This window comes from Pseudopodoces humilis, chromosome 20 (assembly GCF_049639895.1).
Source record: "Pseudopodoces humilis isolate 2021_Gansu_Grassland_sample_001 chromosome 20, ASM4963989v1, whole genome shotgun sequence".
Taxonomy (NCBI): domain Eukaryota; kingdom Metazoa; phylum Chordata; class Aves; order Passeriformes; family Paridae; genus Pseudopodoces; species Pseudopodoces humilis.
Genome location: NC_142219.1, coordinates 11,941,928 through 11,961,267, shown reverse-complemented (window position 1 = coordinate 11,961,267; position 19,340 = coordinate 11,941,928). Strand labels below are relative to the sequence as shown.

General features: G+C 55.8%; 1 protein-coding gene across 5 annotated transcripts in view; it reads left to right on the top strand.

Moving 5' to 3' along the window:
- The window catches only part of NOS1 (nitric oxide synthase 1), a 77,067-nt gene that overhangs the window by 39,783 nt on the left and 17,944 nt on the right, over window positions 1–19,340 (top strand). For all 5 annotated transcript variants that reach the window (XM_088064829.1, XM_088064831.1, XM_088064830.1 and 2 more), the window contains exons 3-14: window positions 3,949–4,081; window positions 9,338–9,475; window positions 9,870–10,015; window positions 10,841–11,003; window positions 12,176–12,267; window positions 12,728–12,869; window positions 13,298–13,437; window positions 13,812–13,986; window positions 14,665–14,766; window positions 15,416–15,610; window positions 16,880–16,965; window positions 19,096–19,240. In XM_088064829.1, coding sequence (XP_087920955.1) covers window positions 3,949–4,081; window positions 9,338–9,475; window positions 9,870–10,015; window positions 10,841–11,003; window positions 12,176–12,267; window positions 12,728–12,869; window positions 13,298–13,437; window positions 13,812–13,986; window positions 14,665–14,766; window positions 15,416–15,610; window positions 16,880–16,965; window positions 19,096–19,240 — 1,657 coding nt within the window. The remainder of the gene's footprint in view (window positions 1–3,948; window positions 4,082–9,337; window positions 9,476–9,869; window positions 10,016–10,840; window positions 11,004–12,175; window positions 12,268–12,727; window positions 12,870–13,297; window positions 13,438–13,811; window positions 13,987–14,664; window positions 14,767–15,415; window positions 15,611–16,879; window positions 16,966–19,095; window positions 19,241–19,340) is intronic.

Here is a 19,340-nt window from a genome sequence, read left to right as displayed (position 1 = left end):
AATCCCTTCTCCTGCCCATCCCTCTCCCCCTGCTGCCGTCCAGACCTTGCTGAGCGCTCCAGCCTGCAGCCAGCGCCTTTTCCAACTGCCCCAGGGGAGGGAGCACGGGAATTTTAATTTCTGAGGATTCCATCCCCTCTGGAATGCGGTTTTCCACGGGGCAGAAGAAAGGTGGGGCAGGAGCTGCTTATCCCGACCCCAGGCTCTGCAAGCGGAGCCATTCCCGGGGAGGAAAAATCAGGGGATGAGGTAAGAAGAAGGAATTCCTCTCGCTGCCCCAGGCTCAGGTTTTCCAGGAGAAGGGTCGGGAAGGAAGAATCCCGTCCCTGGTCACAGCACAGGGTGATGCCATCAGCGTCACCAGAGCTGTCACCGCAGGTGTGGGCACTGCCATCCTCACCACCCACCCAAACTGGGGAGGCAGCAGCCAGGGCTGTCTCTGCTCCCTGCCTGGGAAGCCAGAGAGATCCTTCTGCCGAGGAAATTCAAAGGAGCCGAGTGACAAACTGACACAAACTTCCCTTTTGCTCTTTTTTTTTTTTTTTTTTTTTTTCTCCCCCCTTTAATTTCTTTTTGGAAAAGCTTTGGAGAAATTTCTGAAAAGGGCTGTCTCAGCAACTTCCCTTCTGCCTCATCACTCGGAGCACTGCAACATCATCAAATTAGTCAAAAGAAAACAGTGGTGCCTCTCATTTCTCCAAACAGCCAGATGCTCTCTCCGAGGGGAGGCAGCATGCCGGGCCCTGCCTGGCACCAGTGGGGGAGGGCAGGATTCCTCTTTCCTTTTTAAAGTATCAAATTCGGATTTTGGAACAGAGAAACCCCTCAAACAGGGGTTTGGATCTCTCTGGATCCAAGAGATCTGGCTGAGTGTGCAGTGGATCTGGGAGTGGTCAGAGAGGGATGCCTGGATCCTGAATCTGGCTTTTGGGATAACTCATCCAACCAACGGCCTCCATCTTCAGCATTGCTTCCAGCTTCTCAAAGACATGGAAATGGGGATTAAAAAAACACCTCATGGAATGGTCTGGGTTGGAAAAGACCTTAAAGCTCATCCTGTCCCACCCCTGCCATGGCAGGGACACCTCCCGCTGTTCCAGGCTGCTCCAAGCCCCAGTGTCCAACCTGGGCTGGAGATCTCCAAGGAGAAGGAGCCAGCTCCTCTCTCCCTGCGGCTCTCCCAAGGCAGATCCCTGGGGATGCCCAGCCCGGCTCCCTGGGGGAGCTGTGCCCTCCCCAGTGCCCACCAGAACATCCCTTCGGGCTCTCCTGTTGATAAAATCCTTTTGGAATCGTTGTCACGGTGCTGTCCTGCTCCAGCTGTGGGTGACATCCTCACAGGGATGTGCCAGCTCACCCTGTGCCCCTGGGGGCTGCAGGAGAGGAAAATAACTCATCCCAAAAATCCTGTTCCTGTCCCAGCTCGCAAACAAGGCCCTTACAAGCGAGGGGCAGGAAATATTTGTAAAATGAAGCAATTGATGGTTTTTATTTTTATTCCCCCATCTGTGCTCAGACTGGGGTGAGGCTCTGGCTGCTCTGAATGGGCTTTTCTCTCCCTGCCTCTCTCCAAAAAGACAGAGCCGGATCCTTCTGGGCAGCCTCATCCGGGGAGGTCTGCACTGGCTCCGGGCAGCCCCTGGCCAGGCACAGCACCAGAAACACCCCCAGCTCACCCTGATGGCTCTGTCACAGCCACGCTTGGCTGTGCTTTTCCAGCAGAGCTTTTTCCAGCTTTTCCTGCAGGGTCAGCCCCTCCCCGCCGTGCTCATGCAGCCAGAAATCCATCGGGAGCAGCAGCACGGATCCTGCTCCTGCCACACCCGCAGCCATGCCGGGGATCTGCAGGTGATTCCCACCTGGATGTCCCTCAGGATGGGGCACCTCGCTGCCAGCTGCTGCTCGAGGCCGAGGAACGGGGCCTGTAAATCCCAAAACACCCAGGTGAACTCCCAGTTGGATTTGACATCTGGGATTTCTCCACGTTTGGCTTTGCTGCCGTGCCCACAATGAGATGCCACATTCCCAGGCCTCCGGCTGCTGCTGCCGATGGATGGATCCCTCTCCAAGCTTCCCTCGTGGGCCCTGCAGACACCTCTGTGGGAGCAGCATCCTTTGGGATCTCTGGCTGATCCCAAACTTCTCCCCGTGGTTTTCCAGTGGGTTCCTCCTGCTGAGTGCCGAGTTCCAGGAGAGCCAAGGGGCGTTCCTGATGGATTCAGTGCTTCTGCCTCGGTTTTGGGCTGCTCCTCGTGAGGAACACTGGAGGTGACTCCAGGAGCTCGCTGACCCTGTGCTGACCTGGCTGGGTGTCCCCTGGCTCCGTGGGGATCAGGGCAGGAGGGCAGGGATGTGCAGCCGTGGAAATGAGAGTTCTCCGGCAGATTTAACAGCTGGGCCCCGCTCGGAGAGCCAGACCGGCTGAGGTTTCATCCTGCTAATTCCCTGCTGGGGATTACTGGGATGGAGGGAGACTGGCCAGGGGACCCTGAGCTTGTCCTTTGGATTGGGCACGGTGGGATTGCACGTGGCTGTCCCTGGGACCCCTGGGATCCGTGTGGATCCGTGTGGATTCCAGGATCCTTGTGGATCTCCACCAGCCGCAGCAGAGATTGGGATCTGTTGCCTTTGGCTGAGGTGCTGCGGGTGGGGCTCCTTGGTTTTTTATCTGATTGAAACCTTTTCACGCCCTCCGAGGAGCCAGGTCACCAGGGAACAGCTTTCACCAGGAATCCCAGGAAAAAAGGCCCTTAGGCACCTGTGCCTCCTCACTTGCACCAAGGCAGCCACTTTCCAATGTCTGGAAGGTGGCCAGAGCCCAGGGAAACATTTTGGCAGCTGAGCATGGCTCTGTAAGAGCAGAAAAATGACAGGAAAATGCTCTTTAAATGAAGTCCTTTCCTTAAGCTAAAGGAGTTCAAGGACTGTGAAACCGAATTTATTTGTATTTATTTGTCTTCCTGAAACGGAACCAAGAGCGTCCTGTTGGTGTGATTTGTGCCTGGAGCGCAAGTGTCCTACTTTGGTCAGTGCCCAAGCCCTGCCACCGTTAATGAGAAGCCTCATTATTGATTCCGTGGCATCTGGAAGGCTTTTAAGGACTGACAGCAGGAGCAAAACAGTTCCAGAGGGCATTTCTTCCGTGCCTGTGCCCATCCTGGGCCGTGGCCCTGCTCAGCCCAGCCCAGGGAGCCCCTTCCCTGCGCTGGCTCCACGGGAGCCGCCTCCTGCCCGTGTGAGCGCCACGGCCCCAAACCCCCTCGCTTTTCTCCTTGGCGAGGGCTCACGTGGCTCAGTTTGGCATCAGCTGCTCCCTGGGCGGCATTTCAGAGCCTCTCCCACACCCCAAAATGTGTGTGGTGCCGTGAGTTACTCCTGAGTTACTCCTGAGTTACTCCTGAGTTACTGCGGTGTCACCGCGCGGGCCGGGGCAGCGCTGGGATGTCCTCGCTCCCGAGCCTTCCCCTCATCCCCAGCAATTCCAGGGCAATCCAGCAGTTTCCTCGGCTGAAATCGCTTCCACTCACAGCGTCTGGAAAGGTCAGGAAGAGGAGAGAGAGCTCCTGGGAGCCTCCTGTTTGTTCTGGGGTTTTATTTTCCTCTTCCCTGCTCACGAACACCGAGCTGCTCTGCAAACTCCTTCTGCCACGAGCTTTTCCAGCCTCCTTTCTCCATCTCCCTGCTGCTTTTCCCAGGGTTCCAGCTGGAGTTTGGGGTGGAGAGGCTCTGCTGTAGATCCAGCGTGGGGACAGGGCTTTCCTGAGGTGGAATTTCCATTGCGTTTGGGTTGTCCTCACCTCGGTGATTCAGCGCCTTGGCCGAGGCTCAGCCTTTCCTTCCTTCCCATGGGGCAGCAGCCAAGTTTTGGCTCCTGTGGGAAGCAGCTGGAGCAGGACCTGTGCCCGTGGTCCCAGCACCCAGGGAAACACATGGTTTTTAACCCTTCAGTTTCAGGGAAGGGGAGAGCAATCCCCAGAAAGCTTTGCCGGCTGGGATGGAGAACGATCGTGTCCTGGGGGACCTGTGGGGGAAGAGCAACGTCCCCGTGGTCCTGAACAACCCCTACTCGGAAGCAGAGCAGGTAAGAGGCCGTGGCAGGGGCTGCTTTGGGTGGGAAAACCAAAATTCCCAATGTTTGTGGGAAGGTTGGCTTGGGGGGGGCGGTTCTCACAGCGCAGGGAACCTGCAGGGACCGGGTGTTCTTGATCCCAAAAGCTGGAGGTGATGGAGGTGATGGAGCTGGGATCCCAGGAGCTGGAGTCGCTGTGGTTCGGGCAGGGAATGGAGGTCACTGGAGAATGATGCTCCTCATCCAAGGGCTGACGTGGGATGGGAGCCCAGCCAGGACGCTGAGGCCTCCCTGGGGAACGTGATCCCTTTTGGTGGCACAAGGCCAGGCTGCATCATTAAAGTCGTTTGGATTCATCTGATGGTAATTCAATAGAGCACTTCAGATAATGCGTTCCACGGTGCCTTTTCATCTCCTCACACTCCACCGCCGTAAATTCTCAGGCTTCCTTGCCAAAAGGAGATTAACTCCACGTTTGTAGCAGAGCCAGAGACGTCAGGCAGACCCTGCCAGGCCACCAAGCTCACCTCGGGGAAAGCACGACGTGCGTGAGCTCTGCCAGTGCTTGGGAAAAAGGGTCTCCCTGCTGGGATAATCCAGGGCAGGACCTGGGGCACCCGACTGGAGATCACCTCCCTGCCATGGCAGGGACACCTCCCACCGTCCCAGGAGCTCCAGCCCCTGTCCAGCCTGGCCTTGGGCACTGCCAGGGATCCAGGGGCAGCCCCAGCTGCTCTGGGCACCCTGTGCCAGGGCCTGCCCACCCTGCCAGGGAACAATTCCTTCCCAATATCCCATCCATCCCTGCCCTCTGGCACTGGGAGCCATTCCCTGTGTCCTGTCCCTCCATCCCTTGTCCCCAGTCCCTCTCCAGCTCTCCTGGAGCCCCTTTAGGCCCTGGAAGGGGCTCTGAGGTGTCCCTGGAGCCTTCTCCTCTCCAGGTGAGCACCCCCAGCTCTCCCAGCCTGGCTCCAGCCCTTGGAGCATCTCTGTGGCCTCCTCTGGCCTGGCTCCAGCAGCTCCAGGTCCCTCCTGTGCAGGGCCCCAGGGCTGGACGCATTTCTCCTGGGAATCCTGCATGGAATGATGTTCCCACGCACTTCTGCAGCCCCACAGTGCCAGGGACCCACGGGGGACGCACGAGACGCTCTGAGCTGGTGCTGATGCCCCACACAGATCCCTGGGCAGGCTGCAGGGCTGGGACCAGCCCGGCCTGGTGCAGCTGGGATCCATTTCCATCCTCCCTCACCTCAGGACGGTGGCCAGGTGTCCTGGCCAGCCCCGGGGTGGGTGACAGCAGCCCCGAGCTGCAGCAGCCAGGGGAGGGAGGCAGCCCCAGGTGCCAGCACGGGGGTGATGCCCTGGGGCAGGGACAGCTCAGCGCTGCTCTGCCTTTGCCCCAGCTCTGGGAAAACTCTTCTGCCTCCTTTGCTAAGCCCCGTGCATGTCCGTGTCTGTTACTATAAGCACTTTAGAACCTTCTGTGTGCAGAGCTTAATTTCCCTCTGCGCTGGGGCTGCCAAAACCGCCACTCTTAAGCTGCTATTAAACTCTTTATATTTTTTTTTTTCCACTGGATGCACAGCTTTCTTTTTATCCTTCTTATCCCCGAATCCTTACGCCTGCTTTTCTGGAAGCAGTGTGGGTTTTTTTTTCTCCCCCAGCCGTTCCCCAGGGCTGTGTGCAGTCAAGGCAGCTGAACTTCTTTCAAGCAGCAATAAATACTATTAACACAGGGGAAAGTCAAGCCAAGTGGGAACTTTCCTTGGTTTTTTGAAGCAGGGTTGGGTGGATTCGCTTGGCCAGGTGGCGAATGTTCACTGAGGCTCGTAATAAGGTGCTGAAAGCCCCGCTGGGCATCGATCCCCGTCCCTCTGTTATTTTTTTACAAAGCCACACCGCGTTTCTCGCCGGTTTCTCTGGAGCCCTGTCCCCCCGGCCCTAACCCTGAGGATGCTCCAGGTCCTGTCTGAGTGCCCAGGGACTGATTTGTGAGCAGCTCGGAGCTCTGTGCCCCAGCAGCTCTGGGGGGAAGCCGCTCAGAGCATCTCGCTGGGGACACTGGCAGCGGTACCGAGGCAAAGGAGCTGATGCGGTCTGGAAGGAAATGTCAGCGCTCAAATAAATCCACAACCTGGCTGCCCTGGCACAGCCAGCCCGGCGGTGCCACCGCAGCCTGGGGAGCTGGGGAGCCCAGAACGGGGGATGTCCGCTGTCATTCTGTCCCCAAGGGCAGGGTAGGAGCAGACAGAGCTCCGGAGCCGCCCTGGGTGAGAGCTGTTTGCAGCCCGGCTGCAGCACTTGTGTCTCGGCTTGTCCCTCTCCTGAGTCACCGATATCCCAGCTGCCTGATTAAAACATGGAAAGATCTCAGGCAGCCTCCCTGCCAGAGCAGCGGGGAATATTTGGTGTCAGGGAAGGGACACACACACACAAACACTCAGCTCCTTCCCTCTGGGTTCTGTGTCTCCTCCGGGGTGTGGTTGTCAGACCTGACACCTCTGCTCCAGCCTGGCTGGTCCCCAGGGTTCAGCATCCCTCCCAGCAAGGCTTGTCAGGCGCTGGAACAGATTCCTGGGGTCCCACAAATCCCTGGAAGTGTCCCAGAAATGACTCTCAGTGCTCTGCTCCTGCTGCTCACTCAGAGGTGGGGATCAACCACCTTGGAGATCTTTCCCAACCTTCATGACTCTGTGATTCCAAGATTCCCGGCCTGCCCGGTTCCTGCAGGGAGAAGACAAATGGGGAAGGGAGCGGCTTCAGGGGGGTTGGAGGCAGAACATTTGCAGGCAGCATCCCCCCCTTGCTCTGAGCATGGGGACATTGCCACATCCGCATTCCCAGCACGTTTTGGGGCCACACCTGCTCCAGCAAGGAGCATTTTAGCAGCACACCTTGTCAGGAGATGAAAACTCCGATTAAAAAGTGCCGGATCCAATCAACACTCCCCGCCTGGTGCTCCCGGCTGCTGTCTGGCAGGTGGAGCTGCAGGTGAGGATTGGTTTTGGTGGCATTTCTGAGCTGTTCTCAGCACGTTTTGCCCAGCTCAGAGAGCTGCTCTGAGCAATCAGGCTCAGAGGGAAGGTGGCAGATTGTCCCCTTTGGTCCTCAGGGTGGGTCAGGGAGCACAGGACGCTGTTGGTGATTAAAGAATGATTTTATTCTCTTGGGAGAGTAAAATAATCCGAGGGGGAAAAAATGACCAGGAGCTGCCACAGCCATGATTCAGGTTGGATTCCTCAAAACTGAAAAAAAAAATAGCTTAAAAATAGTGGTTTTTCCAGGAGTACATTGAGATTATTTACTTTTTATTACCTTTTATTTACTTATTTTATTTTATTTTATTTTATTTTATTTTATTTTATTTTATTTTATTTTATTTTATTTTATTTTATTTTATTTTATTTTATTTTATTTTATTTTATTTTATTTCATTTTATTTTATCTTATCTTATTTTATCTTATCTTATTTTATCTTATTTTATCTTATCTTATTTTATCTTATTTTATCTTATCTTATTTTATCTTATTTTATCTTATTTTATCTTATTTTATTTTATTATTGCATTATTTTATTTATTTATTTTTATTACCTTTTATTTACTTCTGGGTTTGGGCTCTACATGAGGATTTCTATTTGGCTTCTGCAGCATGCAAAGGGGAGGCTGAGATGTGGTGTGTGGACATCTGGCTTCAAGGGGTAGACTTTGACACACTCCTTGGGAAAACCATGGGATTTGTGACATGAGGAATGTCAGAGATCCACGGCAGCACAGCCTGAGGGGGTGCAGGGAGCAGCTTTTGGAAACTGCAAGGACTAAAGAAGGTCCTGCTGAGCATTCAGGCTGTAAATCTCTGCCTTCCCCTCCAGCCTCTGTCCCTGGATCCCAGAATATGTTTTCAGAGCGTGGCATTACACTGCGAGCCTCAGGCTGCTCGAAATCCCTGTTTTCCAGGGAGAAAAAATAAAAAAAAAAATCTGGAGCTTACGGTAAAAACAAGAACTGAGCAAGAAGTCTGGCCTGCAGTGCAAAGGTGTCAGCTCAGGCAGGCATCGGCCCTGGAATCAGGCAGGCATTGATCTCTCCGAGCTTTGGGAAAGCAGAGCAATCCCTGCTGGAGCAGGAACAAGTCAGACCTGGAGCCTCAGCTGCTTTGTCATCCCTGTGGCTCCTGCTGCTCTCCCTCCTGAACCAGGAGCTTCTCCCTGGTTCTTTGTTCCAGGCTGGATTTGTGCTGCTGCTGCCCCTCCCCAACAAGAGCCCGGGACCCCCGGAAAGGAGGGTGAAGGCAGCTCCATCTTCAAGAAAACCAGATTAGTTCAACAGGGACAGCAGCCCCAGGATTCCTGTAGGAAGGGACAGACCCAGCCCAAGCCCAGAGCCTTGAAGTGGTGCCAGACCCAAGCAGCTTTGGCCAGGACGCTCTCGGATGTCCCCGGGAGAGCTGCAGCAGCAGCGCCGTGGTTCCAGGGATGGAATTACATCTCCGTGTAAGGTCTGATTCCCAGGAGACAGAGCCACTGCAGGCTCCCTGTCCCCACTGGCACACCATGATGGCTCTTTAGGCTTCGAGTGCTTGGCATGAGTAAGGGCCACAGCAGAAAACTGCGATTTTATCTGTGAAAGTGTGCAAAAAGAAGCACCTGTAAGCAGTTCTTCTCCTCACAAGCTCTGTGCTGGCTGAGGCTCTCCCCGTGCTGGCACAGAACTCAAGGAGAGCTGGATGAGCCCATCCCGTCCAAGGCAGTGTCAGGGAGCCGAGGCTGCAGAAATCCAGCCACTCACCATATCCCCACTCGGATAATTTATCCATCCTCATTCCAAGTCTTTCCAGCATTAATATCAAAGGAGCTGTGCCTTTGGCTTGCTCAGAGGGATGCTCAGCTCTCAGCTCGGCGTTGCTTGGCGCCTGCAGAGCCTGAGCAGGTGATGCTCCTTGGAAAGAAACATCCCACAGAGTTTGGAGGAGAGTCTTCCTCTGGGAAACCTGAGCACGACATTCCCCAAGTCACTTCCACCTCTGTTGTTATCCCATCATTTTCCACGTGACTTCTGAACAGACACGACTTCTGAACTCCACTGCGAGTTGGCTGCTCCATTGAGGGATCCCAAATAATGCCAAACATTGGGATAACGCTCCTGGCTGCGTCACCCCCGGAATTTAAACACAGGCACCCACCCACACACAGCCCTGGGTTGCTGGGACCTTTTTCCTGTATTTTGCTGATGAGTTCTGACCTTGTGCCGGGTATTCCCTGTTTTCCAGCCGCCGCCGTCCGGGCGCCAGTCCCCGACCAGGAACACCCTCAACGGGAGCCCCTCCAAGTGCCCCCGCTTCGTGAAAATCAAGAACTGGGAGACGGGATCCGTGCTCCACGACACCCTGCACCTCAAAACTGCCATGGTGAGCAGAGCTGGCAGGACTGGCCAAAATTCCCTGAGCGGATGGCGCCGTTTCCCAGACGGATTTACCGGGGAATGTGGAAGTGGAGGAATTCAGTCTTGTCTCCAGCAGGGTTTGAATTTCAAATCTTTGCTGCAATAAGCAGAAGGGGGTGGAAATCCACCTGGGATAAACAAGGAAAAGCATTTGACTTCATGCCGAGCTGGGGTGGGAATCCCATCTCTCCAGTCAGGAGGGACAAGAGGTGACTGCACATGGCCTGGCTGTGTCACTGTCCCCACCCAGCGGGGAATGTCCCTGCTTGTCCGACACCACCGCCCTCCGTGGAGGTGACCTCTGCTGCCCCAGCCCAGCTGGGGTGACCAGAACGTCCCTGTTCCCTCTGTCCCCTCAGGCCACGGCGTGCACTGAGCAGATCTGCATGGGCTCCGTGATGACCCCCAGCCCCCACATCCGCAAGTCAGAGGACACCAGGACCAAGGAGGAGCTGCTGCTCCTGGCCAAGGACTTCATTGACCAGTACTACTCCTCCATAAAGAGGTGAGCGCTGCCTGCAGGAGCCCACAGCCCAGGGCTGCCACTGCTGTCCCACGTGTCACCCTGGGCCTGGCACAGGAAGGACCTGGAACTGCTGGAGAGGAGGCACCAGGATGGTCAGAGGGATGGAGCAGCTCTGCTGGGAGGAAAGGCTGGGGGAGTTGGGATTGTTCGGCCTGGAGAAGAAGCTTTGGGGTGACCTTATTGTGGCCTTCCAGTGCCTGAAGGGGCTCCAGGAGAGCTGGAGAGGGACTGGGGACAAGGGATGGAGGGACAGGACACAGGGAATGGCTCCCACTGCCAGAGGGCAGGGCTGGATGGGATATTGGGCAGGAATTGTTCCCTGGCAGGGTGGGCAGGCCCTGGCACAGGGTGCCCAGAGCAGCTGGGGCTGCCCCTGGATCCCTGGCAGTGCCCAAGGCCAGGCTGGATGGGGTTTGGATCAGCCAGGGACAGTGGAAGGTGTTGCTGCCCATGGCAGGGGGCGGATGAGATGGGTTTTAGGGTCCCTTCCAGCCTAGGCTGTTCCATGATTCCATGATTCCATGATTCCATGATCTGATCTCCCACGAGTGCGACTCCCAGCACGGGGAGACTCTGGCGCTCCATCAGCAGCTGCTCCTCAAGCAGAGTTTCATTCCCGGTGTTTGTTGTGTCCCTGCTCAAGTCACCGTCCTCTCCCCCTGCTCCTTGCTCACCCGTTATCCCAAAGCTGGGATAACCATCCACACCATCCCTGTCTGTGTGTGTAGGAGCAAGGTATTCCAGGTGGAGAGCAGCAGCATTCCCTGCCTCACCCTCCCCCTCCTCTGCTCCCAACCTTCCCAGATCCGGCTCCAAGGCCCACATGGAGAGGCTGGAGGAGGTGACCAAGGAGATTGAGGCCACTGACACGTACCAGCTGCGGGACACGGAGCTGATCTACGGAGCCAAGCACGCCTGGAGGAACGCGGCGCGCTGCGTGGGCAGGATCCAGTGGTCCAAGCTGCAGGTGAGCACCAATCCCACCAGAAACACCCAGGACACTCCTGCCAAAGGGTGTGCCGGGGTTTTGGAGAGGCAAATCCCGCTCTCCAACAGCTGGGAAGCACAGCAGAGGTCCAGGGGCAGGCGTTCAGCACACACAGCTCCCCTCAGCAGCTTTGGGGCGTCAGCAGGAGCTGGAGGAGTGTCTGTGGGATGGGAGGTGAAGTGGCTGTGTCTGAAGGAAGCTGCTGCTTCAGGTGACATTTTCCAAAATCAGGTCCTGCTCCAACATCTTTCCTGCTGCCTCCAAACCTGTTGTTCCACCTGGAGCGAGGCAGCAGGACACGTTTGGCCTCAGTACTGAGATCCAGCAGGAGGGGATTTGGCTCAGGGCCCTTTTGGCAAGGGAAACACAGAACAGGATTGGAAATCAGTGATCCCTAGGGAATCCCTTGGTACAGAGGTGTCCTCCCCTCGTGTAACCTGGAACAAATCCAGTGCTGCTGAGCAGTTCCTGTGGCTGCTTCACACAGGGAATGGGCACAGCCACTTCTGTTAATTCTGTTAATCCCCCTTCCTGGTTTCCCAATGTTTTCGTGGATGCCCCATCCCTGGAAGTGCCCAAGGCCAGGCTGGATGGGGCTCGGAGAAACCTGTGGAAGGTGTCCCTGCCATGGGCAGGGGTGGAATGAGATGTTCTTTGAAAGTCCCAACCCAAACCATTCCATGATTCCACGATTCCATGATTCCACGATTCCATGATCCCACAATTCCATGATTCCACAATTCCATGATTCCATGATTCCATGATTCCACAATTCCATGATTCCATGGTTCCATGATTCCCTGTCCCTCAGACGTGACCGACACCTGCCCTGTTCCAGCTTTGAGTGCTGATCTACAAGAGAAGCAGAGCAGAATCTTTAATTGTTGGGGGATAAGGCAGGAACAGCAGCAGGTTGGGAGCACGGGAATGAGGAGGTTTTTGCCTGAGCAGCAGATGAGTCACCTCTCCAAAGAAAAAAGGGGCAGCTGGATTAGACATCCACGTGTTCCAAAGGCAGGGAACACATAATTACGGAGCTTTAGATCCCTGAGAAGCCGCGGTGGTGCCTGGAGTTCTCCGTGTGCCGTGTTTCCTCTGCCTGGCTCTGCCCGAGGAGCTGGAACATCCCCACAGCTGCTTCCCTGTTTCAGGTGTTCGATGCCCGGGACTGCACCACGGCCCACGGGATGTTCAATTACATCTGCAACCACATCAAGTACGCCACCAACAAGGGGAACCTCAGGTGAGCCACCAGGGAGTCACCAGGGTTTGAATCCGAGGGCCTCTGGATGAGTGGAGAGCCCCAGCTCTGGGCCCTGCTGGGGTTGGATCTGGGCCCAACAGCCAAGAGCAATCCTGGGAAATGTTAGAGGGACCTGACCTGGGCTGGGGGAGTCCTGCTGGCCCAAATCTCTCTCTTCTTGCTGCCTGTGGGACCTCAGAGGGAAGATTTTCCCCATTATTTCCCCGCTCCTATATTCTGCATCTGACACAGAGCTCAGACTGCTCTCCAGAACCGTCTGAAACCCCCTGTTAGCAGCCAGGAGCTGGGAACACCCCAAATTCCAGAGCCACGACATCCTCCAGCGTGACAACTCCTTGGGACTCACTCGGGGCACACCCAGAGCTGGCGATGGCAGCACCTTTTCCTCCAGCACTTCACCACTCCCGGCACTCACCCCAGCGCTGCCTTTCCCTTCCAGATCCGCCATCACCATCTTCCCGCAGCGCACGGACAGCAAACACGACTTCCGCATCTGGAACGCGCAGCTGATCCGCTACGCCGGCTACAAACAGCCCGACGGCTCCGTCCTGGGCGATCCCGCCAACGTGGAGCTGACCGAGGTGCCCAGCCGCGATTCTCAGCACCCCCCGAGGGAGGAAGGGCCGGGTCAGGCGGGTTGGGATTGTCCAGTGCAGCACCACAGCGGGAGGTTGGGTTTGTGTCACCCTCAGGTGTTTTTCCCTCGGGAATAAAGGCTGGGTTTTGTCACTTTTCTGCTTTTCCCAGCTGGTTTTTCCTTCACCATTACAGGCACAAGGCGTGATCCTACCGGGGATCTATTCCAGGCTCATTTTCACCCCAGATTCCCCTGACTTGGCCGTGGGTGGGCTGGGACAGGCCACCCCCTGCTGTAGCTCCCTTTGCTAAAGGACAGAAGGACAGAAATCCTGCCAGGAGCTGTTCCCAGGACCACACAGCTCCCTGCCCGCGGTGTCTGAAGAGCAGGTGACCTGCTGGGACACCAATCCCACCTTTCCCTTCCCTGCAGATCTGCATCCAGCAAGGCTGGAAGGCACCGTACGGGCGCTTCGACATCCTGCCCCTGCTCCTCCAAGCCAACGGCAACGACCCCGAGCTCTTTGAAATCCCGCCGGAACTGGTGCTGGAAGTGCCCATCCGGCACCCCAAGTGAGTCAGGGTGGTTTGGCAGCCCCAAAACCGCTCGAGGGGATCAGCAGGACTGAGCTCCTCCGGTGCCATGGCCTGGGGGCTTCACCCAAGACCTTCTCCCAGGTCTTCCCTCCAGTAAAGTGGGCAGAGCTGTCAAGGAAGCTGTGTCCGTGTCTCAGGGCTTTCCCTCGTATCCAGATTGATTTCCCTTGAAGTCTCCCAGGGCTTGCACCGCTCCTGTGCCCATAAACAGCCCAAAAGGGAGGTGCTGATGGAAATGTTCTGCTCAAGTCTTTCACCCCGGTGGCAAAGTGACCTCCCCCATCCCTCTGCCTGCATTGGACAGGGAATTCCTGGCTGGTTGCCTGATCCTGACGTTTTTTCCCCGGCAGGTTTGAGTGGTTTAAGGAGCTGGGCCTGAAGTGGTACGGGCTGCCAGCCGTTTCCAACATGCTCCTGGAGATCGGGGGCCTGGAGTTCTCCGCCTGCCCCTTCAGTGGCTGGTACATGGGCACGGAGATCGGCGTCCGCGACTACTGCGACAACTCCCGCTACAACATCCTGGAGGTAATTCCTGCTGCTCCTGGCCCCTGGGGAGTTTCTGGGGAGCAGGCAGGACACTGGGAGAGCGTTTCTTGGAGCGGGAGAGTACAGGACACCCCTTCTCCTGGAGCCACTTGGCTGAGGTTGGCAAGGTCTGTGGGTCCTGTGGGGCCAGCAGGTGTCTGACACAGCCTGTGTGATCCCTGTGGAGCTTCCCACAGGCTTCCCAAAGAATCTTAGGGATCAGCACGGTCATGAAACAGTGCAGGGACACTTGGTGGCTCCTCAGGGACGCGTGTGCCCTTGGGGACCCTCAGCTGGTCCCATTGCTCAGGGGCTGCCCACACCGGGAGAGACAAAGCCAAGCCATGGGAAGGTGCCCGGGCAAGGTCCATCAAAACTTTCCAAGGAATGTTGTTTTATTTAGAGGGGCTCCATCCTTCCCTCCCCTGGAAAATGTGGGAGCAGTGTGAATGTCCAGCTGCTCCTCTCCGCAGCATTTGGCCACCTGCCTCTGCTCAGGGCAGAGGAAAGGCCGTGCTCCTGCCTTGGAGAGGAAAAGGCAGGATTTCATCAGCCCTCCCCTGCCCTGTGGGTGCCTTGTGCCAGCCTGGGCCTCTCCTCCGGGCTCCTCTCCCCAAGCAGAGCGCTCCAATCCTTGTTTTTTGGCCGTCAAACCCTTCCTGCCATGTGTCCTTACAGCAAGTGGCCAAGAAAATGAACCTGGATATGAGGAAAACCTCCTCGCTGTGGAAGGACCAGGCCCTGGTGGAGATCAACATCGCTGTGCTCTACAGCTTCCAGGTACCTCGGGACCCTGGGCCAGGCTGGAGGGACACAGGGACTGGGTGGGACAAGCGTGGAGACATCCACCCAAGGACAGCGGCTGAAACTGGGCTGTAACTCCCGGATTTGGGCTGCTGCACTGAGATTTAATAATCCCCACACTCTGGATGTTGTAAAACAACACTGCCAGCACCTGAGTCCTGCTGGTCCAGAGGGAATATCCCAACAGGGGGAAAATCCAGCCCTTCTGACCTATCCATGAGGCAGGAATTGACCCAGGTTCTCCCCCAGCCTGCACTTCAGGGTTGAGTAACAAAACCAGTCCTTGGCAAGCCGGCTTCAGAGGGTGGGAGTCCTTCCCAGAGCCGGGTCAGAACTGCCCTGTTGGAAGAGCTTCCCATGCTCCATCCCATCCATCCCATCTGTGCTTGGCCCGGGACAATTAACAGTGGGAACAGGGCTCCCACAGCACATCTATTCTCAAAGCTCTGGGATGCTCTTTTGGAGCCTCCTCGGGAAGACCAGGGTCAGCAGCCACCTTGGATCATCCCCAAAGACCCTGGGAGTCAGGAATATTTGGGACAAACAGCTCCAAATGTAAAATGTTGGCTTTTTCCCCTCTGGGATGTGTTGACAAGCGCTGTCTCTGCTGTCTCTGCCCCGGCAGAGTGACAAGGTGACCATCGTGGATCACCACTCGGCCACCGAGTCCTTCATCAAGCACATGGAGAACGAGTACCGCTGCCGGGGCGGCTGTCCCGCCGACTGGGTCTGGATTGTCCCGCCCATGTCGGGCAGCATCACCCCCGTGTTCCACCAGGAGATGCTCAACTACCGCCTGACGCCCTCCTTTGAGTACCAGGTGCTGCCCCCACTCTGCCTTCCTCCGCTGCCCTGTGGCCAAGGGCGGGTGGGAGCTCAGGAGGTGCAGGAAGGAGAGGGACACTGTCCAATTCCTTCACAAGCTGTGCCTCAGTTCCATGACAAGTGCAGTTTCACCCTGACATAGTGTGGTTTTGTAATAATAATAATAATAATAATAATAATAATAATAATAATAATAATAATAATGATGATGATGTTGTGGGACACCCGAGCTCCTGATTTGTAATCACACAGAGCTGCTTCTCTCTGGGGGTGCCCAATGTGGGGGTGAGGAAATGGCCTGGAAGGCTCCTGTATCCCATTCCAGCCTGCAGGTTTGAGGGGATGGCTCCTGTATCCCATTCCAGCCTGGTTTGAGGGGATGGCTCCTGTATCCCATTCCAGCCTGGTTTGAGGTTTGAGGGGATTGTTCCTGTATCCCATTCCAGCCTGGTTTGAGGTTTGAGGGGATTGTTCCTGTATCCCATTCCAGCCTGGTTTGAGGGGATGGCTCCTATATCCCATTCCAGCCTGGTTTGAGGGGATGGCTCCTGCGTCCTGGGGATCCAGCAGCAGGGCAGGGGCTCCGGCCCAGCAGGGGATGAAACGCTGCTGCTGGGATGTTTAACACCCCAGGCCATGAGGAAAAACCCCTAAGCAAACACTCCCTTGTTATCCAGCCATCCCCGCTCCGGTGCTTTCCACACAATGTGACCTTTAGTGGAGAGCCCTTAAGGAATAATGGCAGAGCAGGAGCAGTCTGTTCACTCCTGTAACCAACCCACCAGGCACCCCGATGATTCCTGGCTCTGATTGCAGCCTGCAAGGGCACGGAATGAGCTTCTGTGTGCTGGCTCCTGGCTTCAGCTGCCTCCCCTTCCCAAAGGGCCTCTTAGGGAAAAAAAAACCTGTGGCCAGAGCAGGGGAAAGGATCTGTTTCCATCACCTCTCCCCTTCTGGCGTTGCCTTCTCTTTGGCTGTGGCCTATTAACGCTCCTCTCGAGAGGTGACAGAGCAATTGGCCAGATGCTGTTACAAGCCAGCAGGGTTTATTAGATTGCAATTTTCCTGGGCATGTTCTATTGCCCAAAAAAAAAGCCCCATGAGGCTCCAAGGACCAGGGACATAGAGAGGAGAGGCAGAGCTGTGGAGGAGCAGCTCCCTCCCCTTCCAGACTGGGAGAATTTAACTCTCAGTGCTGTGGATGCTGCATTTCTCCAAGCTCTGAGCACTCCCCACCATCTGATCCTGCTTTTCCCTCTCCTAGCCGGACCCCTGGAACACCCACGTCTGGAAAGGGGTCAATGGGACCCCCACCAAGAAGAGGGCCATTGGCTTTAAGAAGCTGGCAAAGTAAGTCCCAGCAGGCTCTGGAAAAGCCTGGAATGTTTGGATTTAAACCCCCTATGGGTGTGTGCATCACCCTATGGATGATGGGCTCTGGGCCTGGGCTTTGGGCCACTGAAGGCTTTTGCCATGAGGGACATCTGGGGACACAGGCAGTCCTCTGGGGGCGTGACCAGGTGAATACCTGATCTTGGATATTGCTTGTTCTCCAGAGCTGCTCATTCTTCAGTTAGGAGGTCTTGATGCTCAGGGATGGCTTTCCCACTTTTTGAGGGTGTTTTTCCTGGTTTCCCTTTCCTTGGGGCAGGAAGATTCCCCCCACCCCCGTTCAGGGCTGTGCTGGCACTAACGAGATGACGCTCCTGTCCATATTCCTCCTTTTCCCACTGACTTTTTCCCTGAGTGAGGAGAACCTGTGTGTGCCCAGCCCTCCAACACCTGCTCTGGAAGGAAGGGGGGAGATGGGAATGAGGAGCCTCCCTGCAGGTAGCAGATGGATCAGGGCTGAGCTGAGATTTGCACTTCATGGCCAGTTGACCCCTGGCAAGGGGCCACCCCAGTCCCTCTCGGCTGCCAAGGCTCCTCAGCAGCAGGGATGCAGGAATGAAGCGCAGTTTGGACCCTTTGGCTGATTTTGGCCCGAATTCCTCCCCTGTGGGCTATTGGCAGGGAGGAGCTGCTGGTTCCGTGGCAGCAGAGCCCTGGGCCAAGGCAGGAGAAGGGCTGGGTGTGCCCTGGTGGCGGTGGCCAGGCTGCCAGGTGGCCCTGGCTCGTCACAGCATCTCCCCACGCTTCAGTTTCCCCGAATCCCTGCTATCAATTTGTTCCCACTCTTCAGCTGTCACCTCCTGCGAGCTGTTCTCCCTGGTGCATCCATAAACAGGATCAGCAGCTGAGGAATGTGCTCCTGCAGCTGACACTGGGGGAAGAGCAGGAGGATTCGTGGAGTTTGGGGGAAAAAATGCTTTTATTGCTGAGGTTCCCATTGAGGGATGGTTTTATGACAGTGTGAGAGTGGTAGGTAATTTAAAACAAAATCTCTATTGTTTCTGATGTAGGGAAAGGAATTGGTTTTGTAATTCACCATTAATCCAGTCTGGATCTGAGCTTATCAGCTCTAGAAGAGGCAGCCTGAGCCCAGAGCCTTGAGCATGATTTGGTGCCTGCTCAGACTCAAAAATCTGAGCACTGAGACCTGCAGGCCCTGCCCCACCTGCCCCTTCCCTGCCCTGGGGACAGGGGACACTGCCACAAAGGGGAAACAAAGGGGATACAGCAGCAAACAGAAACATTCCTGAGGCTGACTTTGCCATGGAGAGGAGCTGCCAGGGACAGGCAGGATAAACCAGCCTGGAGGAGTTTCTACCTCTCCTTTCCTCCTTTTTTCCTCCCTAAATGATTCCCCAAAACCAGAATATTTCTGGGCAGGGGGAAGCTGGATTCCTCCTGCCCAATGTGAGCACTCCAGCTGCAGCCTCCATTCCCCACAGCTCATCTGAAGGGGATGCAGGGTCCTGCTGAACTCAAAAACCTCAAGGGCTGTCAAAGTGAATGCAGAGATGCTTTGTGCTCCCTCAGCCTCCCCAAAATTGCCTTTCCCTGTTGCAACATCAGCCTAAATCCAGACCTGATGGATTCCTGCCTTCCTGGTGGCCCCATTTAAAGAGCTTGGTGGTCCACTCAGGAAAACAGAAGATGTTTGGCATGCAGGAAAAGCAGTGATTATGAATGTCCCTAACACAACAAACCCACAACCCCTGCCCCCCATCACCCAGCTGGATTTAAGGGATGGAGGAGCTGCTCCAGCTCTGCTTAGTTCCAGCTTTTCCCTTGGCATTACCTGCCCCTGGCTCTTCTCCTGCTTCTCTGCCCCTGCAGAAATCCCACCCCCATGCCTGGTTTAGAATTTTCCTCCTTCAGCCCATTCAGGTATTTGGGCTCTGTTCAAGCTCCCCCATCTCCTTTTCCTCTCTGACAAGTCGAGCTCTTCCAAGGCTTCCCTGTTTGCCATATAACCACCAGAAAAACTGATGCTACAGCTTTGTAAGGCTGTTCATTTAATAAGAAATCAAAAGGGCTGGGCTAGAGGCACCGGGAAGGACCAAGCTCTGACTGGGATGTATTCCTGCTTCCCAGGGCTGTGAAGTTCTCAGCCAAGCTGATGGGCCAAGCCATGGCCAAGAGGGTCAAGGCCACCATCCTGTACGCCACGGAAACGGGGAAGTCGCAGGTCTATGCAAAAACTCTGTGTGAGATCTTCAAACACGCCTTTGATGCCAAGGTATTGTAGCGGCTCCCGGCTCCTGGCACGTGATGGCTGTCAAATCACGGCTGCTCCAAGGAAATACGTGGAAAACAGCTGCCAAGGGCCTTGGGGATGT